The sequence below is a fragment of the Corythoichthys intestinalis genome, chromosome 9, assembly GCF_030265065.1.
Source record: "Corythoichthys intestinalis isolate RoL2023-P3 chromosome 9, ASM3026506v1, whole genome shotgun sequence".
NCBI classification, from domain to species: domain Eukaryota; kingdom Metazoa; phylum Chordata; class Actinopteri; order Syngnathiformes; family Syngnathidae; genus Corythoichthys; species Corythoichthys intestinalis.
The window spans coordinates 1023904-1051642 of record NC_080403.1 but is presented as its reverse complement, the minus strand read 5'-3'; the positions used below and the strand labels follow the sequence as shown (position 1 = coordinate 1051642).

Below are 27739 nucleotides of genomic sequence, written 5' to 3'. Positions count from 1 at the left end.
TTGAACGCAGTGCTCGACGCCAGTTTGAAGCTAGCCGCCACAGCTAGCTCTCTCCACCCGAGTCTCTGTGCGGCATCAAAAGTCGGCCAGACCGCCTCGAAACCGTCTTCTGCGTCGCCTGCCCGTCAACATTTGTATGTTCAATATTTATTCAGTGTTGATGAGCAGAATATTTACTTTCAAGAGTTCCATCTTGCATTGTTTATTTTTTCTCCGACTAGCGGAAGTAAACAAGCATGCCCCAAAACCGTACAAACATAACGCCACATCCCTCTAGTGGCTTGGCGGTGAATTACAGAGCAACGCGTTCCCTCACCGCAGAACTATCGAATGTCGAATGACGCCGTAGTCGCTACGCCGTCACCGCAACGCGGGAGTATAACTCAGGCTTTAGACGACAACAGTGTTGACAGCAGAGGTTTACTATCTCCCCCAAGGGAGCAGAGAAGGCCAAATGAAGCTTCTTGAAGCAATGAAGCTTTGCAGCCAATTGCTTCAAAGCTTCATGGTAATTCATTTGGTTTTATGACGGTCATATGATGCCGCAAATAAAGTGTTACCGTTTTATATCTTTTGGTCTAAATATCCCATAGTACAGTGAGGACAGCTGCGGCTTATAGTCCAGTGCGGCTTATCTATGAACAAATGGCGTTATTGTGTCAAATTCGATGGGTGGCGGCTTATAGTCAGTTGCGCCTTATTGCCCGAAAATTATGGTATGTTAAAAATGGAATTTTCATGAATTTCACAAATTTTCACTTTATGTGGTCGGTTCTGGTCCCCATCAACAGCTATCATTGAGGGATCACTGTATACAGTATAATTGTAAATACGTTTATAAATAATACAATGTTGAAAGTTAAATTAAAGAAAATAAAATGAATAAAACCAGAAATACACTCTGGTTACAGACTCAAGTAAAACTATACATTAGGTTTTTTTTTCTTCATAGACTTTAACTCTTTGCATGCCATTTACAGCGCTAGATGTCAAATTATTTTAAACTGGGAAGACTGGCCGTGAATGTTCTTTCAGTTTAGCACTAGACCTCCGATCCCATTCTTTCATGTGCCCATCTCAGGCAAAATGGTTTGGATGTCTAGTGCTGACAATAGCAGTCAATGAGTTATGTCCTCTGTAAGGGTAAAAAAAGTAAAAGTGCCAAGAATCATTGAGCTCAAATTGTGAAAGACTGTTTTAGGGAGCATGCGACATCATTTCCACACATGGACTGGCTGACTACCATTTGTTGTTAGTGCAAGATCTTAATGAAAAAAATAATGCAACACAGGATGGAAATAAATCTTGTGACATTGCATAAAAAAAACTTATCGGAACAGTGCCACAGCGAATTAAGGCTAAAGGCCGTCCAACGAAATGACAAAGATATATAGTTTTTTTCATTTATTTAATTCATTTGTCATTTGTTTTTCATTTACTATCGCTAAAGTATTCTACAGACAAAGTTGAGATGTGTACACATAAATATTTTTTAAACAATTCTGTGTAACTTTTTAAAGACAGAAACAAATCAACTCCATTTCCATGCTGACATAAAATGAGCCATGTTTGTTGATGTGTATGCTTCAATTGTGCTTCCTTCCTGACACACTGAAAAGTGCTGTATAAATATTACTTTTTATGACTTCTGTGATACAAAATAAGTGACTGTTTCATTAGTTGATCGGTCTAGCAATAGCAACACAGCTGACCCAAGGACTGGCTCATGTCCTCAGAAGGTCAATTTGAGGTGTGGATTTTTCATTTTGCCTCACGGGTTAAGTGCTAAGGGTAAATAAACACTCAGCAGATGCAGAGGGTGACGGAGCAAATGGCTTCCAGATTGGCTCGTGCAATGGAGGGTGGGACCGAGGGGCAGAGAGTGACGTGCCATCAAAGCGCCTCTTTTCACAACCGCCACATCTCAAGACATCAGACTAGGACACAGACGGCCCTTGGCCTCCAGCTCAGCTGCACTAACAACTGCGACCTACGGAGAACCTGGCTCTACTCATAAAGCAGGACACCATGGTGTTTTACCACATTCAGCCCGCCGGAAACAAGACCCAACTGCACTTTCTCTCCCTCAGTGCCTCCATCATGTCACAGTTTGGAATCATAAATATTTCACCCCTGCTTCACCCCTAAACACGCACACACAGGCATGCCATCAAACGCCTGCTGAAGTGATTAAAGTACTAATGAAGTGAGGAATTGGTAGGATTTATGTCAGAAATTGAGAGTGAAAACATCAATATGCCGTATTATGGTCTTAAAGCTTACAATATGCAGTAATCGTGTTTTAATGTTCAGAGCAGTAAAAGATGCCCCAACAATGTGATTAGGCCATTATAAGTAAGACTCTTAAAATGTCGTTAAATTTCATTAAGCAACATGTAGGAGGTCATTACTAGGGATGTGCCGAAAGCAAAATTCTTGGCCAAAACCGAATATCGAACATTGGAAACAAGTGGCCGAAAAACCGAAAGGCCTGGAAAATACACATGCATATACTTCATTTTCTTATTTCTTTTTTTTTTTTTTTTTTTTTTTTTAAATATTATTTTACATTGAGGAAAATAAGTATTTGAACACCATGCAATTTTGCAACTCCTACCACTTAGAAAAGGATGGGAGGGTTTGAAATTGTCATGGTAGGTGCTTTTCCACTGTGACAGACAATGTAAAAAAATACAGATGTTTTTTTTTAACAATTTATTTGTATTATACTGCTGCAAATAAGTATTTAAACACCTGAGAAAATCAATGTTAATATTTGGTAGAGTAGCCTTTAATTACAATTACAGTTTTTAAACCTTTCCAGTAATTTTTCACCAGGTTTACAAAGACTGCAGCAGGGATTTTGCACCACTGCTCCACACAGATCTTCTCTAGATCATTCAGGTTTCTGGGCTGTCACTGAGAAACACTGAGTTTGAGCTCCCCCCAAAGATTTTCTATTGGGTTTAGGTCTGGAGACTAGCTAGGCCGCTCCAGAACCTTGATATGCTTTTTGCGAAGCCACTCCTTGGTTATTCTGGCACGCTGCTTAGGGCCACTGTCACTCACAATACATGGCACTGGTCATCCTCTTCTTAATATAGTGCATGGTGCAGTCGTTCAGTCCCATGTGCAGAAACACCCCCCTCCCCCGCCCCCCAAACAATTATGCTACCACCCTAATGCTTCACAGTAGGGATGGTGTTCTCAGCCTGTTAGTGCTGAGACCATACGCCGTACTCTACATCAAGGCTGTCACCCCAGGGGGAAGTCTCTTCTGAAGAAGGTACACAAGAAAGCCCACCCGTCTCATCAGACCATAGGACATGGTTCCAGTAAACCGTGTGCTTTGTTGACATGTCTTCGCAAACTGTTTGCAGGCTTTCTTGTGTACTGTCTTCAAAAGAGGCTTCCTCCTGGGGTGACAGCTATGCACACCAATTTGATGTATGGTCTGAGCACTAACAGGCTAACCCCCCACCTCTTCAATCTCTGCAGCAATGCTGACAGCACTCCTGTAATGAGTCACATGACATTTTGGAGGGAAAATGACAAGCAATACTCAATTTGGATGTACGTAGTTCCCATGCTGTGTGTTCTCACTGTTGTTGCCAGGTGTTTAGATATTAATGGCTAAATTTTGAGTTATTTTGAAGGGAAAATAAATAAACTCTATTTTATAAGCTGCACACAGACTTATTTTTATTGTGTCAAAGTTTCATTTTGTCAGTGTTGTGAAAAGATATACTTAAATATCTGCAGATATTCGAGGGGTGTACTCACTTTTGTGACACACTGTAATATCAAATAAGGGTGGTTTAAATTCACTACGTGACTAATGTGGTCAACAGATAAACACTCTACTTTAAAGCTACCACAAGAAAACACAATGCTTAAAAGTTATCAGAGGAAAACAAAGTATTGAGGCTATAGAAAGGTAAAAAAAAATTCAGTAAAAACGAAAATAACAAGTACTCACTGCTTTTAACTTATGTGTTCATGCGTGTGCAAGTTTACTGGTCATTGGTAGGGCATTGTGCCGTGTTGCATATTTTAGTAGAACACCATTTCAAAATATGATTTGTTCTTCTTTGCAAGATGAAAACACGGGACTGTACACTAAATATAGTGTCCAAATTGGTATTTTTTACTATTTGGCTACACAAATATGATCTATAAACCGTGCAAAACTTTCATGTTGATGAAAATAAACCACAAGTCGGCTGTTTTTTTTTTTTTTAATATGTCCTCCATTTTGACCTTATGGAAGTGGTCACCCCATCCTCTCCTAATGGGCCCCCGAACCGACAGAACATCAAGTAATCCAGGAAGTTCACTCACAATTCATTCAGTGGAACCCACTCTCCAGTCCTAAATGTCAATGGGGCCCGCTTTTGGTGCTTCTGCTGCATCTGTCTGCTTCCTCCAAAGTCTGAGTCTGGGACGCCTGAGTGAAGGCTTTTGCTGATAAGGAGTTTATCACATTCATGAAATCTAAAGTTGGTAATAAATCTCTGTCCAATGTATTGTAGCAGACATGCGTTCAGATCAGATAAGTAAGGCCATAAAAAGGCTCATCCGCCGCTTGTTATGGATTTAACAGTCGTATCCTCCTTGATTAGCAAACAGTAGTATCCCAAAGGGTTATTCTGCTTCCTTTTTTTGTAGACTTCCGGGTTTAAGTGGATCGAGTCATACAATATCATTCATTTTTCTATGTTGTAACATGCTGGGACGTTAATTAATTGTTGGAAGCCAACAAAATAAAATATTTATCGAACAAAAGCAGTCTACACTGTGGCAAAAATTATTTGTTTATATTTAGTCACAATTTACGTTTCTAACCCTAATTACATCCTGATTTTGGCCCCTCGACGCTTACGCTTGGGGTCAAATGTCGCATCATCCGTTATTGTCGTCGTCAGGCCTGTAGAATGAATGATTGAGCCTCCACACCCCTACTGCTTTTTACGAGCTCCAAATGTGTCATCTTCCATGAAAATAAATTATTTATGTTTATGTTAAAATTCCAAAAGACTCATTAACTGTGGTGTTCAAAACAGAGTGTCCGTTTACGATATACAATCATGTGGAAAAATTAGTGTGTTTTCTAACATATTTGGTCATATGGATATTTAATATCAATTTTAACAATCTTGAGAGATTCAAGTAATGGAACTAAACAATTAATGAAATTTCTGTTGAGGAATAAATTAGGACACCCCCACATTCAATCCCACTTAAATGGCTAAAATCACACACAGGGGTATCAACTCAGTTGTACATGATTAAAACATCATTACCCAGTGTTTTGAAGGCGGCTTGCCTTATTTAAACCTCATATTTAGTTTGGTGTGTCCCTGACTGTTGAAGTGAGAGAAAACACCATGGTGAGATCAAAGGAGCTATCTAAGGCCTTCAGAAAGAAGATTGTAGACGCTTATGAGTCTGGTAAGGGAATTTAAAAGATCTCAAAAGAATATAAAATCAACCATTTCACTGTCCGGAAAATAGTCTACAAATGGAGGACATTCAAAACAACTGCCAACATGCCCAGGTCTGGCCGTCTAACTAAGTTTACCCTGAGAGCAGACCGCAACATGCTGAAAGAAGTCTCCAAAAAGCCTAAAATGTCATCACGGGACCTACAGCAGGCTCTTGCTACTGCTGATGTTTTTAGTGCGCATGCCTCGAAAATCAGAAAGAGACTTCACAAGTTTAACCTTCATGGAAGTTGTGCAAGGAGTAAACCTTTAGTCTCCAATAAGAACATGAAGGCCAGACTGAAGTTTGCCAGAGTGATTGTAGACAATGACCAGGACTTCTGGAAAAATGTTCTTAGGACAGATGAATCTGAAATGGAATTATTTGGACACCAGAACGGAGGACATGTTTGGCGTAATCCCAATACAGCATTCCAGGAAAAGAACTTCATACCAACTGTGAAGCATGGAGGTGGAAGTGTCATGGTTTGGAGATGCTTTGCTCCAGCAGGACCTGGCCATCGCACCATCATAGAATCCGCCATAAATTCTATCGTGTATCAGAGGGTGCTTGAGGGACATGTGAGATCATCTGTGAAAAAATATAAAGCTGAAGCGAAACTGGACCCTGCAACGTGAAAATGAACCAAAACATACCAGTAAATCCACCAAGGACTGGCTGAAAAGGAAGAAAGTCCTGGAATGGCCGAGTCAAAGCCCAGATCTTAATCCCATTGAGATGCTGTGGGGTGCTGTACATGCAAGAAACCCCTTAAACATCTCACAGCTGAAAGTATTCTGCGTTGAGGAGTAGGGCAATGTCAAAGACTGGTAAATGGCTACAAAAAGTGTTTCACGGAAGTTATTTCAGCCAAAAGGGCTAACACTAGCTATTTAGTGGTAGGGTGTCCTTACTTTTTCCTCAGTTAGAAAATGTATTTTTGTTGTTATATTTGGTTTAATGAGCAAAACACTCTTATTTTTTTGTTTACTTGCAGTTAAATCACTTTCTTTTCCAGAGATAAAGAAAAACAAGATCAGACATTGATATGTGAACATTTCTTAATAAAGAACTGAATATTTCATGAGGTTTCCTAATTTTTTTCACATGACTGTAATTTTCTTGAAAATTATTTTCCTCATATTGGCCATAAAATTAAAGTTGTCGATCCAATCTTTAATTTGACATCGCAAATAGCTTTTAGAATCTTTGCACAAAAAAATGGACTTAAAAATGTTTTGTGTCCACTAGGGATGAGCAACCAAAAATTGTACTCAAGTAAGAGTAGCAAGAATATTACTCAAGTAAGAGTTAAAGTAGTCATCCAAAAAATGTACTCAAGTATAAGTAAAAAGAAGTATTTGGTGAAAATAATACTCAAGTCATGAGTAACATTGTGAGTAACTGCTTAAGATGTTTGATTTTTTTTTTTTTTTTTTTTTGGGAACTATGGTATTTTTTTTCTCAGCACAAAGTTATTTATATGAACTATTATTATTATACTCTACTATAACATTACATTACCACATTAAACCAAAGAAATGCAACAGTAAAAAAAACATTGAATTCTGGCGAGAGAAAAAAATCCATAGAAATTTAGCATTATTCGTCCAAAGAACATGAGTTCCCTCCAGTTGAAAAAAAAAATCCTATTATGAAACCAAAAGGTATCTCCGGTTTTCCGTTGTCAGTCGGTGCCCAAAAAAAAAAAAGTGTAATGTTGATGACGGCGCTTTATTTCTAATAATTTTTTTACGATGCTATAAAATCACTACGTGATTGTTGAACAGGTCGGCGTAATCATAGAATGGCAAGCTTGACTCTGATTGGTATAATGAAGTCATGTGAATATTATTGGGACGTCTTGTTGGTGAAACTGGTAGAGCTACTGTTGGAATCGCTGGCCCCCCACCCAAAAAAGTAAAATCTAATATGTAGAATAAAGGGGAAAATGTAACGACTAGTGTATCCCAATGTAGAGGAGTAAGAGTAGCGTTTCTTTTTTCAGAAATCTACTCAAGTAAAAGTTTTGTGTGGTCAAACTAACCTTAGAAGTACATTTTTCTTAAAAAGTTATTCAAGTAAATGTAATGCGGTACTACCCACTTCTGATGAGTATACTGCTATCTATATCTGTTTAACCATCTAAATTATCTGCTTCCATATCTGTACCAGAAGGAGGAGGGACCTAGCTGCAAGTGGGTGTGTTTTTTCCTGGAATGGTTGTGGCTTGCATCAGCACTTTTAAGCTAGGTTCATACCGCAGGTCTTAAGGCACGAATCCGATTTTTTCATGCTTTTCCGACTCGAGTGAGGCATTATCTTGATGGTCTGAACGAATTGTAAATCCGATCTGGGTCACTTGCGTATGTTGTTTAAATCTGATCTGCGCCACATTTTTCCAGAATATGGCGGCGGTCTGAAGTCTCCCAAATCGGAATTCATGCAGCAATTACGTCAGCAAACAGCGAGAGTGGCACACAAGACGGCAGCGATGTAGCTGTTCATTAGCGTTAGCGCTTAGCTTTTACTATGCAGGAGGCGGGCTTGACCACAGTCATAAAAAAATACATTGAAGAAATGGATAAGCCTGATAATGCGCCAAATGAGCTTATTGCTTACATGGACGAGTCGGGGCAAACTGACACACACACATAAGGCTTATGTGTGTGCGTCATGCACACAAACTCGCACAGTGCGTAGTTATTTGTTTTGATGCTTCTGCGCATGCGGGTCAGTTTCCTCAGCGGTGTGTGTCGGATTGCGAATTAGTGCGCATGCGAAATACTTGAACGGGCTCAATAGCCAAAGGCAGTTTGAACGGGCACGCCAAAAAAACAGATATGACAAAAAATCGGAATTGTGCAAATGTGCGGCACACTAGAGTGTTGTGAGAGATCATCAGGTGTGCCGCGAGAAATCATCTAATGTCACATATAAATATATATAAATATATTAGGCCTGTCAACAATAACGCGTTAACGACCATGATTAATTTGGAAATATTAACGCATAAAAAAATTTTTTTTTTTTTAAAACACTATTTACCGCTTTACCGTTTGGCCACACCGTAGTCCCACACGCTGATGTTTACATTCTCCGCGCGGCAATTCAGGACAAAATGCCAGCCACGATGAGTGAGGATGATGACCAAATTCCGTTTTAAAAAGCTGCCTAATGGAAACCTGGATAAAACCAAAGTTGTGTGCACATACTGCTGTGATGAACTGTTCTTCGATCGAAGCTCAACCAGCCTAAAGTACCACCTTCGGGCAAAGCATATCTTCGCTAGTGTTAGCAATGACGCTAACACTACGGAAACAAGCCACAGTCATCAAGCTACACTGGCAGAGTGTGGACTCGGACTTGCCAACAAAAAGAAACCAAGTAGGTTGACTACTGCTATCGCTACATGGGTAGCCAGAGATGGTAGAGTGTAGACCCATTAACATAGTTGAAGACGAGGGCCTTGAAAATCCAATGACAACAAACAACAAACAACAAACAACCAATGACAAACCACTAGACAGGTACAAGGCAGTGCCAGCATGGACTCATGCCCACTACAGTGGTGATCTGCACACAATAGTGCCAACAGTAAGCTGGCCCACCTTGCAAAAAAAGTATCTGGTCACACCTGCCACAACCGTTCCTTGCGAGAGACTGTTTTATTTGACAGGGTACATTGTTCAAAAGAAAAGGTCTGCTCTGTTATCTGAAAATGTCAACAAGCTAGTTTGCCTGAGAAGTTGGTTAAAAAAAAATAAGAGTATGGTTAACTTAAGCAGTGTTTCTAAACACCTTTACACACAGTTTAGCGCAGGGGTCGGCAACCTATGACACGCGTGTCAGCACTGGCACGCGAAGGGTTAACCAGTGACACGCGAGCGCATGGCAAAAAAACAAGAAAAAAGCGCCTTTTTACCTGAAATTCAGACATTTTCTGTTGCGCGCCCTGTTATTTAAGCCACACACACATCCAAGGGAATTCCTGTGTAAAGAGACATGGGATTTACTCACGTCATTGCTTTCACGTATAAAAAGATGTCCCGAGAATGGAGCGGGTTGGATGCTTTCACAGACTTGACCCGTATTGCCCACTGGCGCCCTCTGTGCGGGAAGGGCCGCTGGCGCGATTTTATAACCTCTGACATTACGTCATTTTTGGTAGGCATCGGCTGTCACAATGTTGGTCAAATCGTGTTTTATTCCAGAGTCAGCGTTCCCAACGTCGTAACTGCAGCCAATTCAATCTCATCAAGACTGTATTTAAGAGTGTTATTCCCCCACCAAGATCTGCACCCGCAGCTCCACCCGGGCTGGTATGGGGCTAGATCAGTCTTCTAGCCCCACACGCCCGCGCCTTCCGTGGGCACCACGAGAGCGAGCCTCTCTCTCCCCGGGGAAAGGCTCGCTCCTAGCGGCTCCACCCGGGCCCGCGCCCGAGGCTTCCATGCGCACCACGAGAGCCAGCCTCCTCGGGGAGAAGCGGCTCCACTCGGGTTCTCGCCCTAGGCTTCCGTGCGCACCGCGATAGGGAGGCTTTCTCTCCCCGGGGAAAGGCTCGCTCCTCGCGGCTCCACCCGGGCCCGCGCCCGAGCCTTTCGTGCGCACCGCAAGAGCCAGCTTCCCGGGGGCCGCGGCGGCTCCATCCGGGCCCGTGCCTCTCCCCGGGGAGAACAAGTGTCAAACGTCATTATGAGACAAAACATGAAAATTCATTCAAGGATGAGTCTGACAAGGCAGAGACATTAAAACGTGCTGTGTCCAGGTACAGTAAACAAACACACCCTGAAAACCTTTGTCACTGCTAAAAACACCGCCACCGAAGCAAGCTATCACTTTGCTCACTGCATTGCAAAGCAAGGAAAACCTGATGAAAAAAAGAAAAACTGATGGTGAATATATATAATATCAAAGAGGCGATTTTGTCAAGCTCAGAGATTTTGGTTGATGGCTTGACTAACATAGAGACACTCAAAAAAAAAGGATAAGCAGCTAAAAGTCACAAAGTACAACCCCGAAATCAGAGCTGAGCCAAGGAAAACAGGGCCAGGGATCACATTAAGGTAGGCATCTTTTATCTTTGTAATATAAAAGAATATCTAAAATGCTGCATATAATTTACTGTTTAAGTTGATAGTGAACAACGAGCTAGTGAACTGTTGCACTTATTTTCAAGTTTTGAAATTTTCTACAATATGCATTTATTTTTTAGTTAATTGAAAAAGAATGGTAGTTATACGATTTCAATATATGTTCATGTTGTTTTCTTTGGGGTAAAATTACAGCTCTGTTGGATATAAAAAATTGGATGTGCGTCTCGGTGTGGCACACTGATTGACAAGAAAAAAGGTTGCTGACCCCTGGTTTAGCGTAATGTTTTTCAGTTAAGTGTGTGAGGGTTTTTTTTTATATATATATATATATATCTCACACAGCTTTCAGGCCATTTAGTGTAAAACTGCAAATGCTGCATTTATTTGTGTGAAATGTTCAATTTAACAGACAAGTTGTTTACACATTTTTTGGAACACTAGCTATTGTTACTGTATTGTGCTTGTCTGCTCTTTAAATTGGCAGTCAATTTTGGGTAATATGCCAAACGGTACTTGAGCCATATTGTTAGTCTGAGGCACTTTAATCTGTTAAAACTCTGCTGTATAATACAGACAAATTATTTTATTTTTTATTTTATACGGGCTGAGTTGTTAAATAAAATTTTAAAACTCTATTTAATTAATTATTAATTCATTCACACATCAAGTAAAATTAATTTTAAAATAGAATTTAGGACCCTGTACCCTTGAATTTATAATAAATGGCAATTGATAAAACACACCCAAAAAAATCAATTGAGTGAGTATTTGTCCAACTTTAGTAAAAATACAGCCTAATTTCTACTGGGAACACAAGTGCACCCTATACGAAATGATAGTTTATAGAAAAATATATATTATATATTAAAAAAAAAAGTTATCGTGAGAGGCCACTCAATGTTTGCTTAAGAAAAACTATAGTGCGTATTACACAGCCACACACCTATCAGGTGTTTTTTAAAACCCCAACTTGTTGCATTTAGTAACTGCATACGCTCATGTGTACTTGACCTAAAATAGCTGTATTCATTCTGAGGGCCATTAAGACACATATTTCTTTTTTCCCATGGGACATGAGGGACTGAGGTCACTGAAAGCTTGGTATGGGTCTTGGTCTGAACCAGCAAATCCAGTTCTTTTGACTCCTTTCCCGACCCAGCATGCTTCGTATGATCAGGCTGTTTCAATTTCCAAACATGGCTATATGGAAGCTGATGCTGATTCTGAAATAACTGGTACAGTTGTTGAGCTTATTTCGGTTTTCTTCCAAATTGGAGCAACAATGCTGACTCAACCACAAATGAGCCCAGCATTGAGCTACTAATAAACGTTTGCGAGGTGTGCCATCTGGTGGCGGAAATGGGGAACGAAATACAGAAACATTTTACGGTAGAATTGAGAAGTCATGGGAGGGGTCTTTTTTATTGTTTTTTCAATAGGGTGCCATTTGGACGAAACAGGGTGGACATTAACAAAGGGGGCATTTTGTGCTAAAGTTAACCCTCAGCCTAGGTTTGCTGGCATAATAGCTAACATGACTTTGGCTAATTGATTGATTGAGAAATCAATCATTTGACAAATAAACCATTTGAAATGATTCATTCATATATACATATATATATATATATATATATACATACATATACATATATATATATGTGTGTGTGTGTGTGTGTATACATATATATATATATATATATATATATATATATATATATATATATATATATATATATATATATATATATATATACATATATATAGCTTTGACAGAGTGGACACGTTATCATCAACCACACTGAATGTACTTCATAAAACTGCTAAATCTGATTTTTCATTTTATTTCTTTTTTAAATAAAATACAATTGCTTACCACATTTGAATTTCCCACCACTGGTGTGATGTTATCACAGAAGAGTGATGTATGTCATTAATAATGAACAACACAACTTGACAGAGTGGACAGTGACACTAGGGACGAACAGAAAAACTTTTTTTTTTTTTCAAAATCAAATAATATATTTTAATATAAAAACAACACATGATTAAAGATTCAGGACAATTAATATTTATTTATTGTTGATCTTATAGTAGTTGTTTTATAGACTGAATTTGAATGAAACACACTGGGGACACATAGACGGACTTTGACTTTGATGGCAGGGAGGGCAAAATATGTTGATGAGCCCGAAAAGCAGTGTCAGCTATAAAATTAACTTCCTCAGGTATGTGTGTGTGTGTGGGTGAGCACGCCCGTTTTTCTGTGGAGAAGCAGACGCCAATTTTTGCGTTCTGCGGAGATATTCAATTCAATGCCAGGTTTTTCCAGTCACTCACACCCTTGCGAAACGAATCCTCACCGTGGTGAGTTTGAAAATGGCGGCAGGCAAAACAGGAGGCTGCATCCTTTTTGACTGAATATTCCACCCAGGAATGTTTATAATCATACATCGAAAATGAGCGTTTTTTTTTGTTTCCCATCATTTTTGAGTCGAATTCTAAATTAGGCTGCTTAGGACAGCTATTCATTTGGCCAAAGACGTCGTTGATTGAATATGGTACGCCAGGTTGTGGCTCTGTTGTGCAATTAGCGTCCTTAGTGGGACAAACTGAAACTCAGCTCACCATTTTGGCGGTGCTCTCCAGCGTTTCATGGTCCACATCTTTAATCCTTGGTTCTCGTTCATTAGGTGTTGTCGCTTTTGAAAGCTTAGGTTTGAAAAAAAAAATACATATATCCATCTTGTTTTGTTCTGTCCTCAGGTAGTTTTGGCTAAGCAAAGCAAATTAATGTTTCTAAGGTGCTAGTCACATGATCTGTTTAAAAATTAATTTTGACCCATTATAAAAATATATTTTTTCTTCATTTTATTCATTTTTGTTGGTTGTTTTATTGCTTTACAACTTTTATAAGAAACATTTTACCAACAAAGTCTTAATTTTTTATTCATATATTGGAAAGTCAATTACATGCAATGACATTTTCGCCCCCCCCCCCCCCCCCCCCAATCTCCACATATGTGGGGAAATCGCAAAAGTCCATAACAACCTTTCATAATAGGGACACAAAAATGACCCCGAGGACGTTACAGTTCACAAGCAGTGTTATTTGTGCCTGCAATGCCACTGACATTTTTACTGTACAGTGGTACCTTTACGAACGTCTCTACATACAGAAATTTCAGGTTAAGACCAGCTCAACGAGAAAATATTGCTTCTTGTGTTAGGTCTAAACTCACTTTTGTAATTAATTAAAGACCCAGAAAGGGACGGGAGAAGGATCCGACCAGGAACGCAGACATGTTTTCACTGACGGCCGTCAGGGAGAGAGCTTGACTCGCAATGTCAGTAATTCTCTCTCACTCTCTTCCTGGGGCTCGCTGCTTTTATTGAGGACTTGTTGATGAGCAGAGTACAGTTACAACACTGTTGTCCAACGTGGCAAGTTCGGTCGGGCAAATTCCTTATTCTAGTCAGTGATTGAACAGTCACACTTCCTGATTAAACCTTCCTGATTGAATTACCTGAGCAGGCAAGATATCTTTGTTTTGACCCCACATTTGCAATCAAAGTACTGTAGCTTGATGGAAAAGCACTGAGACGTGTGATGAATCAACATGTGTGTGCATCTACTTATCAGTAGGTTGTGATCAATCACCGGTGAGCACATGATCATGGGCTAAAACTGTATTCTTCATAATAGCTTGGGAGTGCGCGTATAATAGCTGTAGGTGAGCAATATATTTGGCACCCAAAAACAAGCTTATCTTACAGTTATAGCTATTAGTTTTAAACACACATTATTAACCTTAGCGTGCAAAAGCATTAAAGCACATCTTACATTTGTTACGAAAGAAATTTCAGGATAAGAAAGGCAAAATTAGCTGGTACTCACAGCTCCCAGAGTTTACTGAACGTAACATACTTATAGCTACTCTGCCACTGGCTATTGCCTAGCATCCTCCTGGCATCCAATTGGCTAAGAGGACCTCGACTATCTGTGTATGCGTGTATCCCAGAGGCCTCATCATTCGCCCCTCTCTCGCCACCTTCCTTGAATGCAGCATCAGTCTACTGAGTCGACTGAAAAACGGCAACAAGGTGAAATGTGCATATACAGGCTGTGGAAATAGACAAAGGAAATGGGAAAATAAAAAATTCCACAAATTCCCTATGAAGAACGAGGGATAATATTACCTGTGGTTACTTGCTACTGGCTACGACATAAACCCATTGGTGGAAAAAAATATCACTCTGCTCTGCAGTCTGTTCCCTGCACAGCTGCTGGATTACAAACGTTGCTGTTCATACTACAGTTATTGATATACAACGGTAAATTGTTGTAACTTTATCCTGAAAACATAGCCAACACTATTGATTACATGATTTTCATGTGCTCATATGTTGTTTTTTATTTGCATGCTAAGACGGGACAATTGACTCGTGCCAGCTTAGCCACTATGGAGCCCTGAGGCTAACTAATGAATACATCTACATCAATGCTACCTCTTACAGTCACGATACTATGACTGTAGTTTTCAGCCAGGAGAAGATGTCATCAGGTGGTGTCCAACCTTCATTGGGCGTTTCGACCATGAACCACGACGCCCTCCAGTTGGCGGGCTGGCAGTGATGGCCAGTTACTGCCTACCTTCTCCTGGTCCCCAGCTAAACAAACACCTCCCTCCTATTCCAAAGCCAACAAGATCCTCTCTCTGTGGTCTCCCCCGGCCTACGGACCTCTGCCCTCCTCTCATGTCCTCCGATTCCCAGGGCAGTAAGTCAAGTGTCTTCCAGACTGACTGTGCTGGAAAACCTCTGCAGCCAACCTAAATCATAAAGAGCCAAGGTTGCCATGCTTTCTCCTGACATTGAAGGACTAGGTCTTGATACTTGGTAGCTTTGCTCTCCGCAGGCTCCTCGCACCCATCTTTCCATGGTACAGTCAGCTCAATCAAGATGATCTTCTTTGCCTCTTCAGACCATATGAACACATCAGGCCGCAACAATGTTTGAACAACCTGGGGGAAGAGTAGCTTTCTTCCCAGGTCCACGCTCATCTCCCACGACTGTGCCGCTTGCAGGAGGCTCTTCTTGATCATCTTGGAGGCAGGTGGTTTCTCCACTTCCTTAAGGAACTGGATAGCTGGCGTTTGTCTTGCCTTGGTCTGTCTCTTTTTCACTCTTTCCAGCTCCAATATGTCTACCAGTGCCCAGAGGACATTGTCATGGCGCCATCTGTAGCTCCCCTTTCTGGTTTGGCCCAAGAGAATTGTAAATACGTTAGCATTCGTAGCATTTAAGCTAGCGGATTTTGTTAAGCAAATTAGGCCAATTTAATCAACAAAATTTACATATTGATCAGACTTGATGGACGTTTGAACTTTGAACACCATTTGTTTTGTGTCAAGTACTTTATTGTTAAAATGCGTGTCATTTTGATCATAAGTGTACATATGTGTACAGCTTTACATTGTCAATGTGTCATTGACACATTGTCAAAAGTGAAAGAAGTAAAAAGCTTCAAAAAGCAGAATTGGCTTGTTTGATGTCTGTAAAGCTGAACAACTTCACGTTTAGTGAGGACAGAACACGTCATAATAATAAAGTAAGAAATTAAGATACTGTGAGGTACAATAAGGTACTGTTTAGGCGACAAAAAAAAAAAATGACTGGAGACTAAATGGTGGACGAGACTAAATCGCATAAATCGAGCACCGGGGACTACTTGTATATCTGGAAAAAAATTATATAGTATTGTATCGTTATCAACCTTATTCGGGTGTCAGGATCGTGTCAGATGTGGGGAAAAAATGAATCAATAATTCCATTTGGTCATGTTTATTGTCTTCACCAACGTGATCAGACAGAATAATTATATTACACCAGGATTTATTTTGGCTTTTGTTCTTAACAAAACCAGTTCATTGCATCAAAATCAATCCAACAATAAATAATAATAAATACAAATAAATATTTGAATAAATTATTACATTTTCTGGAGCGCTTATCCTAAACAGGGTTTGCCTCTGCTGGTGAGCTGGAGCCTAGCCCAGCTGACTGTAGGGAAATAGCAAGATTGGTTCCTGACAAATTTCAGGGCAAGGCTGCATAATAAATCATCATTTAAAAAACCAAAACAGTTTAGTGTGATCTTATCGTATCATAAAATGTAATCTTCCCATCGAATTCCCGACTAGTATGAGTCATTATTCAAATCTTATTGCATGTATCAAAAGGCAGGAATAAAAATGCATGCATGTGATCAGCCTCAGAGGCCTAGCAAGCACTTTTTTCTTTGCAGGAATTGCATAGTTAGTCCTCTGAGCTGCATTCGTCCTCCGCTCGGTGCTCTTTGAAGCACGCTGACTCGTAATGCTTGTTTAAGTAAGACTTGAGTGCAAAGCTTTTGTGGCAGCGTTTACATGAGTGGTGCTTGAATGCCGAATGCGTCTGCATGTGGGCACGCAGGTTTGAGCGATCCGCAAAGGCTTTACCGCAGTGAGCGCAGGCGAACGGTTTCTCGCCGGTGTGGGACCTCATGTGGCCCTGCAGGAGCCAGGGCCGGCTGAAGGCTTTACCGCACACCGTGCAGCTGTGCTTCAAGTCGTGGGTCAGCATGTGCATGGACAATGCCGGCATTGAGACGTACAACTTGTGGCAAGTGGGACACTTCCTGGCTTGCTGGCTGTCCAGGCTCCGATGAATCTGCTTGTGTCTGCTCAGATTCGATGACGTCGCGTAAGATTTGCCGCACTCACCGCACACGTGGCGACCTTTGGTCACAGGCTTTGAAGCACGGACGGCGACCTTTCTACCCTTGCCGCTATCTGATCGACATCTCTGGTCTGTTCGCCGGCTTGAGCGCCCGTCAGAGACGAGGAAGGCGTCGATGGTGCTCACTGCTATGTCTGACTCAACTGATGTGTTGGAGACTGGGCTATCGGGATCATCCGTGTCATGGTCAGAAAATTCGTCCCCGCTGCTTCCAGCGATACATCCCTGGGAGTACAACATCTCAGAGGCCGCTTTGGACATCTTCTTTTTTTGTAACACCGAGGGAATTACGTAATCGTGGATGTAGCCTGAAAAAAGAAAGATTTATTTAATGGAGGAAGGATTTTTATTACAGGCAGGCAGGTTGAGGCTCTTGTTGTTGCTGGAGTTGTGGAACTCTGGTATGTATATACTACTCTATTTGCATTGAGCCCAATTTTAATTTTTGTGTATCAGGGCTGATGACTTCATTGTGTACTTATTGCTGCCTGTGGGTTTAGAGAAAATGAAAAAATCTCAACTACATGCTTTTTTTTTTAATTCACTTTGATAGACTATGGTGCACATTTAAAACAAGATGACATTACATAACACTAATGAAAAAAAAAATAATAATAACCTGTCCTGTTCAGCTGCTTAGACATGGAGAATGGGAATCTGTTTTGAGTGTCCCTATGGTCTGAACAATTTTAATGTATCACATGGGAATATGAAATCCTCTTGTTGTGATTATTAAGTGTGTTTTGTTTATTAGGAGTAAGCAGTAAACAGGAAGGGAATATTGGGGGGGGGCGAAAAAATAGAAGAGGACAGACAGAGACAGAAGAAGAGAAGAACACACAACAACAAGAAATACATTGAACGCCTACACCAACTATGAATAGTGGTGCTATCATTAGTGAATTGTATTTCTCGTGGACACCATGTGGGGGGCCAGGGAGAAAGAGGAGGGGGGGTGAGTCAAAAAGAGATGTGATTAGGTGGGGTGGAGCGTACACAAATCAGCAATGAGAGTTGTAGAACCCAGTCATATGTCAATCACTTGTACGTGTGTACATGTTAACATTCTATTCCCTCCTCCCGCAGCTCCAGCTAAAGGGCAGTTGCCATGCCCCCAGGATCCAGGGTGGTTCCCTGGACCATCGGCTACGCCATTAGCCGGCCTTCAGGAAAGGGATGAGGGGACGCTCGGCCGCCCCCACCATCGGTGCCCACTCGGCCCACCAGTCAGCGCCACAACCCCCCAACCGACACGACACACCGCGGGACCCCCACGGCCCACTGGGCCATCCGGAGAGGGCAACACCCCGCTGACCCACCGGCCCTCAATCAGCTTTCTGTGCTGGGGAACAAGGAGGATACCCAGATAGAACAGAGAGGGGGAGACGGAAGCAGGAGAGCACCTAGAACAGGGGTGAGCAAACCGGTCCTCAAGGGCCACAGTGGGTCTTGGTCTTTGTTACAACTGATCAAGCATAGGCAGTTTAACCAATAATAGGTCCGGGATACAAGATGCACCTGATTGCAATCAACTGATTGCACTTGTATGAGCATGATTGGTGAAAGGTTTCCTCTTGATAGGTTACAATGAAAACATGCACCCACTGCGGCCCTTTGTGGAATAGTTTACCCACCCCTGACCTAGAAGCTGCCGCAGGGCGGTGCAGGACCAGAAACCTGACCCCACAGCCCCGCAACCGGCAGCCCAGGAGAAGAGGAGGCCACGCCCTGGGAACCACACCATAGAGAAAATTGTGGGACCCACCTACCGCCCTATTACTCTGGCTGCCAGTCGGGGATCTGGCAGCCATTACCCAGCACCGTGATGGGATTGTGTGGGGAGGGTAGTGCAATGTATGCATTAAAATAGGAGAGCCAGGTTGACGGCAGTGTGACCGCCGCATGGAAGGTCTTCCCAGCCACACATCCCATCGCCCCTCACCGAAGTCCACCTGTGAAGTATGATGTATGTGGTGCGTTAGAAGAGGTGTGGGAATGACGGGGCCTACAATAACGTCAACCACCCCCCAGGAGGTCCAAGCCACCCCACATCCTCGGTGTATGATGCATCAAAATTAAGGGGTTACAACTCTCAACGAAGGCAGACCTCCCTCCGCCCCAGACCACAATCACTGCCCTCCACCACCCCGGTACCCACTCGGTATCCTCAAACGGACGCCACGAGCCGGTGACCAGGGGACAACCACCCCCCCAGCAGGGGACAACAAGCCCCACCCCAGATCCCACGGGCCACAGGAGGGCCCGCCGGCGACACCGCCAACAGAAGGGCAGCGGCAGCTGCCGCAGGCCAGGAGACGGGCGGAGCCAGAGACAGGCTCAAGGGACGGAGGCGCAAGCGGAGCCAAGAGGGGTTTGCGGTATTGTACCGGGCAGCATCTCCCCAGCAACCAGTACAAGGAGACATGACCCAAGCTGAGCCAACCCGGGAGGGCACTGTGCAAATGATAATAATAATAATAATAGATAAAACATTGCATAAAGTACCAAACTAAATACAGACAAATGATGGGAAAAATCCAATTAAAACAGACTTGCCCTCGCTAGAGGTGGATAAAGGAAAAAAATGCTTCTTCTCAGAGCAACCACCGGGTCAGAGCATATACAGTATTATCCTTTTGCAAATCAGTATCATGGACCAAGCCATGGGATTGGCCAGAGCTGAATTCGATGGAAAAATACTGACATGGTGTCAGAGAAATCCACATTCCGATGCTATCTAATCTTGCTGGTATTAAACAAGGAGCATTCATTTTGTTTACAGAAGAAGGCTAACTCTTTTATGCATAAGTTTGAACACAGTAGCAAAACAGCATTGAACAAATATAAATAATTATAGGTTCATAGGTTAGGAGTTAGCCAGTAGAGGGCATTCACGCTCTTCGTCACAGCTTTCAGCCTGTAGTAGCACATTAGCAGGGGCGCAACGACCCGTTCTTGTTAAGGCCTTTTCAAACTAGTGTCAGCACAGTGTGAAGAGCGGTCTACGGCAAACACAAAACAGAAGGAAACACGTAGCCTGACGTCGACACTGTCAGGAAGTGAAAAGCAGCAAGCATATTTATCATAGTCCCAAGCACCAGCGCATTTATTTTTCATTGTTGCACACGACGACAGCGACTTTTTCTCTTTCAAGGAGTAAGAGGCATTATAACAGTCGTGGAAAGAGTTTTACTAGTTTCGGTGAGAAGGTGAATAGCTTTTGTTGTTGTTCGTGAACTACATTTCCACACAAACACACATCGAGGTACCATTTAACTTAGCGAGGAGAAGGAGATGAGAATGAGAGTCATTTTTCGAGTGTCCCACAGCTCGCGAAACTTTAAAAAAGCGCATTCATCAGTTTCGTCGGCCGTGGTTTGCATATATCCGTATGCCGAAACAGCCTGATAGCACAGATAGAAGTACGCCTGACCCTCATGTGTGTGGTTACATATATGCTTCTCCAAAACACAATACAAACAGACACTTAAGACACAGATTAGCATAATCACTAATTAGGTTACCGTATCGCGCTAGGTAATAACGTTTCATCATCAACAAAGAATACAAACAATACAATTGGCTTCATTTACTCACCACTGACAGAGGCACACTGGATCTGACAACTCACAAGACAATCTAACTCTCGACACTTTGTAATACAGGTAGTCCCTTGGTTATGAACAAGTTCCGCTCCGATGGTGGCGACGTGACATAAGTCGGAATTACCCCTTTATGTACCCCTAAACACCCCTATATCTCAAAATACCCATCCAAAACATGTATTTTAGGTCATTGCACTGTCCTTGTCAAGATGGTGGAGCAAATGCCTTGACTGCCTTGTTTGGTGTAGCTCCATCTGCACGTTCTCTTCCTCCTCTGAAGAGAGACCTCATTGCATTTTCAACCTTTTTGGCCAGGAGGCTAATTCTCTTGCAATGGAAATCTTCAGTACGGCCTACACAAGGCTATTGGAATAAAGAGATGCTGTATTCTCTCAAATTGGACAAATTAGACTGACACTAGGTGGATCATCTGGGTCCTTTGAGAATACTTGGAACCCTTTTTTGTTATATCTTAGGAGAGCAGATTGTCATCTTGATATAATTTTTTAAAATATGCCTGAAAACCCTCATAATATAGATGTATACTTTTGTTATTTAGCCTTTGTTCCTTTCCCCTTTAAAGGGGAACTATAATAACAATACATGGGTTCGGAGATATGTGCCGGGGGTTTTGGGGGGTGGGGGGTGGTTTTCGTCATGTTTTGTTGTTGTTGTTTTTTTGTTTTTTTTTCTCTCCGTTTTCTTTTCCGGTTGGTTGTTCTGTTTGGTTTGATGTATTAGAATAAAAGTTAAGGGGGATTTGATGAACTGATGACGGGCACTGATACAGCAATAACAACCCACACCAACGATTAGCATGTATCAGTTAGCATCCACACATGATCAAACTCAATCACTTAAACTCGCCCCAAGTATTCGACCACAAATGAAAACGCACAATAAACAGTACAAAAGGTGTTACTGTATATACAGGTGTTGCCTCTGTGGATGCTTCACAAGCAACAAATGTGCGTGTAGGCTTGCAGCTGTCATCTATCCTCTCTCTCTCTCGGCTGCGCAACTTCTTTGTGGAAGCAAATGCGCTCTTCTTCCTGTATGCGCGTGCGCTCGTCCTTGTGTGCGCAAATACAGTACGTCCTTCATCGTGTGTACATGAGCTCTTACTCACGTGCCATTAGTACTACCTGCTCTACGTTTCCTGTATGTTGTAACCGGGAACTACCTGTATTATTGATTCAGCAACCCAACCTGAGTGTTGCAGTGAACTCTCTCTCATGCTCTAACCACTGGCGCGGGTGCAGCCTCACATTACACACAAACAAGGACCCAAACAAGACTGCTCATTGCTGCCGTCAAAAATCAGTAATCAAATTCATTGGCAACAATTTATTGATTTTCCTAACGAACAATAAAAAGTTGTAAGTAAAAAAAAAAAAAAAAAAACGTGAGTGGAAGTAATTTTGACTGGGACGGGGAGTGATTGGGGGGATTTCTCGTGACAGCGACCCCGTTGCCCCGCGCCCATATATGCTGCTCAACGTGTAGTTGCGCCACAGCACATTTGTACTTGTTAAAATGAAAGTGCCATCTGTTTGACCTAAGCATTCATCAATATGAAAACTAATACCGCAAGTATGAAGAAGACTGAGAGTATGAAATATTAATGAGCCCTCAGAGCATCGTTGCCCCGATCAATATACTGTATCTTGTGATTTCAACAAGTGCTCTTAAAAAAGCTGAATATACTGTAATTGATGGGGCTTTGCAAGGCCTTGTGATTTTTGACCATTTACCATGACAGCCAATTGACATTTAACTGGCGCTCAAGTTAACTGGCGTCCATGCCATTCACACCAATTTACGTCCAAGCCATTGACTGCAATGTACGTCAAAATTTCAACAGGAAGTGACCTGATAACAACAGGACATATCCCGGAAATCGACGGGGAGTGAACTGATATCAACAGGAAGTGCCCCCAAAATGTCCAGCAGGGCTGAGAACGAAAAGTGGTATTTGCCACGTGGCATTTTTTGTTGTCATGAGGCAAAATTGATTTTGCCATGTGCCATTTTTTTGCCACATAGCATTTTTTTGCCATGTGGAATTTTGTTGCCATGTGTCAAAATTGATTTTGCCATGCTGCATTTTTTTTCCATGTGGCATTTTTTTTTTGCCATGTGGCAAATTTGATTTTGTCATGTGGCTTTTTTTTTTTTTTTTTTTTTTTTCCCTTGTGGAATTTTTTGCCATGTGGCAAAATGTATTTTGATATGTGGCTTTTTTTTTGGTGTGTGGCAAAATGGATTTTGGTTTGTGGCATTTTTTTATATATGACATTTTTGCAGACCATGCACGTCCATGCCATTGATGACTATGCACGTCCAAATTTTCCATTCATATTATTAAATGGCAGAAAAAACGTGTGGCTGTGATTTTTGACCACACACTTATCATTACAGCACATTGACATTCAACACACCCACCCAAAATAGGCTAAGCCATTGACAGCTATGCACGCCCAATTTTTTTATTCAACAGGACGTATCCCCTAATTCAACAGGAATTGACCTGATATCAACAAGAAATATACCCAAATGTCCCCAAATCAACAGGAAGTGACCTGATATTAGAGGTTAGATCTTGTGCCTGAACCCGAACCCGACCCGACCCGGGTCGGGCCCAAAATGTTAAGCATTCACGTTCGGGTTGGGTCGGGTCAGGCCACCACGCCAGACTAATAAATTATATTTTTAAAAAACGGGATAAAACCGAGAGCAGGCTCTCTGTATTGTGCATTTGCTTGTGCATGCACATGAATGCCGTGGCGCCGCCCACTTTTTCTTCTTCTCCTACCGCTGTGGCGCTTGCGATTCATTACGAAAGACACTTTTATTTATGCACACAAAGGCAACACAAATGTGATCCTTTTGAATCTTCTCCTCTGTGTGTCTGCAAAACCGCATGTTTTTTTTTTTTTATATTAAACTTTCTCAGCGTTATTTCGTTGTGTAAATTCTTTTATAATGATCATAAAAATATTTAGACTATTTAAACATTAAGAAAACTGCATTTTTTCTGCCAACTCGAAAAAATGAAAATAAATTGCTGCTGCTGCGTTTTTTCCCCCCGCATCACTACAACCAAAAAAAAAAAAAAAAAAAATGGTTTTTCGGGCTCGGGCCTGGAAATCTAGTTAATTGATCGGGCCGGGTCGGGCTTCAATACCAGCAGGCCGTGTCGGGTCGGGCTGGATTCTTTAGGCCCGATCTAACCTCCACCTGATATCGACAGGACGTGTCCCCAAATCAACAGAAAGTGACCTAATATCAGCAGGATGTGTCCCTGAAATGTCCCCAAATCAACAGGAAGTGGCCTGACATCAATAGGACTTGTCCCCGAAATGTCCGTTAATCAACAGGAAATGACCTGATATCAACAGCAAGTGTCCGTGAAATGTCCCCAAATCAACAGGAAGACCTGATATCAACAGGATGTGTCCCCAAATCAACAGGAAGTGACATTATAACAACAGGAAGTGTCCGCGAAATGTCCTCAAATCATCAGGATGTGTCCTCGAAATCACCCCATATCAACAGGAAGTGACCTGATATCGATAGGACTTGTCCCTAAAATATCCCCAAATCAACAAGAAGTGACCTGATATCGACGGGACATGTCCCTGAAATGTCCCCAAATCAACAGAAAGTGACCTGGTATCCACAGAACGTGTCCCCGAAATGTCCCCAAATCAGCAGGAAATGATCTGGTAACAACAGCACATGTCCCAGAAATGGACTGATATCGACAGGACGTGTCCCCAAAATGTCCCCAAATCAACAGGAAAGTGTCCCTGAAATGTCCCCAAATATACAGGCAGTGACTCAATATCAACAGAAAGTGTCCCCGAAATGTCCCAAAGTCAACAGGAAGTGAACTGATATCAACAGGACGTATGCCCGAAATCAACAGGAGACAAATTGATATGAACAGGAAGTGTCCCCGCATCATCGCGAGTGAGGCGCAGTACTTCAGTATTAGCGGGCAAATCAGCTCATTGATGTGACACTTTTAGGGGTTTCATGCGTATGGTAATGGGGCAACTGAGTGACAGGTGGTGAGCTGCATTTTGGCAAAGGGGGAAATGGAGGGTCTTTATTTCTGAGTGTGTGAAGGGGGGCTGGGAGTGGGGGGGGTCTGATCATGACAGCAGTCCATGGTTATATAGAGCCCCCACCAGCGCACACAACAAAACAAAGGCAAGCAGACAGCTGGCACTCTAAATCTGGGGGACAAATGACTCGAATGGGGTTGGCGACGAGTAGGTGTAAAGTCTGTTCATACATTTCTTCTCACTGCCGAATATAGCCAAACACAAAGCAATGCCTGCTGTTAATATCGCACACCCTGCAAATGAAAATCTACCGCTTGCCAATGTACTGCTCATGTTGCACTTTATTGAATTACCTGTAGCAATCTCTATTTTCTAGTCGATACCCATCCCCTAAAAGCACTGCTCCATCACTTCCTCCTGCTCCACGTATGGATTGTGTTGCTGCAGTCCTACTCCCTGTGGCTATCTAACATCCTGGGCGATCAGATGAAGAGAGGTGGAGAGATGAGGAAGGGAGGTGGGGGATGAAAAGAGGTGAGACTCAAGGACACCTGCATCACGTAAGGACGACACAGTCCCATGTGGCTATCGCTTAGATTTTTTTTTTGTAACTGGCGAAAGCTTGTGCTGGATTTTGTGCCCGATTCGTCAAAAATTCAGTTGTTTGATCTAGTTTGGGTATTACTCTGTTTGACAAGAGTGTCCAATGAAGTACAAAATTATCCCCTAGGCTTTTCAGATGGGACAAATGCTTCCTCCAGATCATTTAAGCAAGTTATTTCTGTCCTTGTAAGCATACTAGGTTGTTGTCATTTTGAAATACCTACATGAACAAATGCTGCTATACCAGACATACTCGTAAAGAAGAGGAAACAACTCACCATTTTCACTTAAATGAACAGCCAAGTTGGTGGCTGACTCTGTGATGGCATGTGTCACAGAGTAGGAATCGTCCCAGTGTTGTTGATTCTGGTGATAGTAGTTCGAAAGCTGGGAATCGTGGACCTTGGGCTGTTTCACCAAAAACGAGCGTGGCATTTTGCTCCCTAATTTGAAAAAAAAAAAAGTTTAAAAACAGTACAAAAATGCACTAATATTGATGATGGTGTAAATGCCAAATAAAGTTTTTTTAAGAAATGAACCAGTTAAAAACTCTATGTATCGGAAGTGAAGAAATGAGGAAATTTGTGGAAAAACAGCAGAAAGAGAAAAAGCATAGACAGGATGGAGATGAAGATGGAAAGTGGTGAGGAAAAGACAGGCACAGAGAGAGCGAGAGAGAGAGCAGGGGAGGAGGGGGCCTTTGTGGGGGGGTGTTAGATGGCTCAACAAGCTGAGCTCAGCATTACTGCAGCCTTTTATATGTGGGGCAAATGCCCCAAAGATCAGGTGGTGCTTGGATTGAGGAGCTGCTTAGCATTAATCCATCAAACATCCCAGGAGAGACACATCAAATTACCACAGGCCGTCTGCGCTTTCTCTACTCACACGCGCACACACAGTTGAACCATCAGCACCACACGACCACTGCTGCCTCCTCCATGCGTGTCCTCCTCCCCCTTACAACCCGCTGACTGGAGACAAAAGTGGTGCAGGAGCATGTGGGTGACACGACACAAAACATCTTGCCTTCCATTGTCTCTAAATGGAGTAGGGAACACAGTTGATACCACACCCAACACGCGCCACCTTCCTTTTAACCTGTCTGTCTATCATAATTTATCATTACCACAGTCAATGTAGCCGTCAAAAATCTAGAACTGCAAATGTGGGGTACATTTCATGTACAGTAGCTTTTCAGTTTTGAACAGTGCGCCATTGTTGGGTACAGTGGGGCAATTAAGTATTTAGTCAACCACTAATTGTGCAAGTTCTCCCACTTGAAAATATTAGAGAGGCCTGTAATCGTCAACATGGGTAAACCTCAACTATGAGAGACAGAATGTGGACCCCCCCCCCCTCGTTGAGCAACACGGACTTTCGAATCCCTCAACAGATTTCCTATGGGGTTGAGATCTGGAGACTGGCTAGGCCACTCCAGGACCTTGAAATGCTTCTTACGAAGCCACTCCTTTGTTGCCCTGGCTGTGTGTTTGGGATCATTGTCACGCTGAAAGAACCAGCCACGTCTCATCTTCAATGCCCTTGCTGATGGAAGGAGATTTTCAGTCAAAATCTCTCGATACATGGCCCCAATCATTCGTTCCTTTACACAGATCAGTCGTCCTGGTCCCTTTGCAGAAAAACAGCCCCAAAGCATGATGTTTCCACCTCCATGCTTCACAGTGGGTATGGTGTTCTTCGGATGCAATTCAGTATTCTTTCTCCTCCAAACATGAGAACCTGTGTTTGTACCAAAAAGTTCTATTTTGGTTTCCTCTGACCATAACACATTCTCCAAGTCCTCTTCTGGATCATCCAAATGCTTTCTAGTGAACCGCAGACGGGCCTGCACGTGTACTTTCTTCAGCAGGGGGACACTAGTGTTGTATCGGTCGCGAACGATTCGTTCTTTTTGAACGAATTGTTTGGTTGAACGAGACCGAACTAATCACCATCTGCACTGATTCGTTCTATGGAGTTGGGGCTTGTTCGCTGTGTGGGAGGGCGTTGAGCAAGCGGCAGCGTCTTCTGACATCGCACATGACCAATCAGACGCCAGCCTCATCGCGGGCAGGGGAGGGAGCGGAAACAGAATCAG

General features: G+C 42.3%; 1 protein-coding gene across 1 annotated transcript; it reads right to left on the bottom strand.

Moving 5' to 3' along the window:
- Nucleotides 1–16898: 16898 nt before the first annotated feature.
- LOC130922206 (transcriptional repressor scratch 1-like) lies at nt 16899–26076 on the bottom strand. Its single transcript, XM_057846818.1, has 2 exons — nt 25920–26076; nt 16899–17668 (listed from the first exon to the last, which is right to left on the bottom strand). Exons 1-2 carry the CDS (start codon nt 26074–26076, stop codon nt 16899–16901), a joined length of 927 nt encoding a protein of 308 aa, XP_057702801.1.
- Between the last annotated feature and the right edge of the window lie 1663 nt (nt 26077–27739).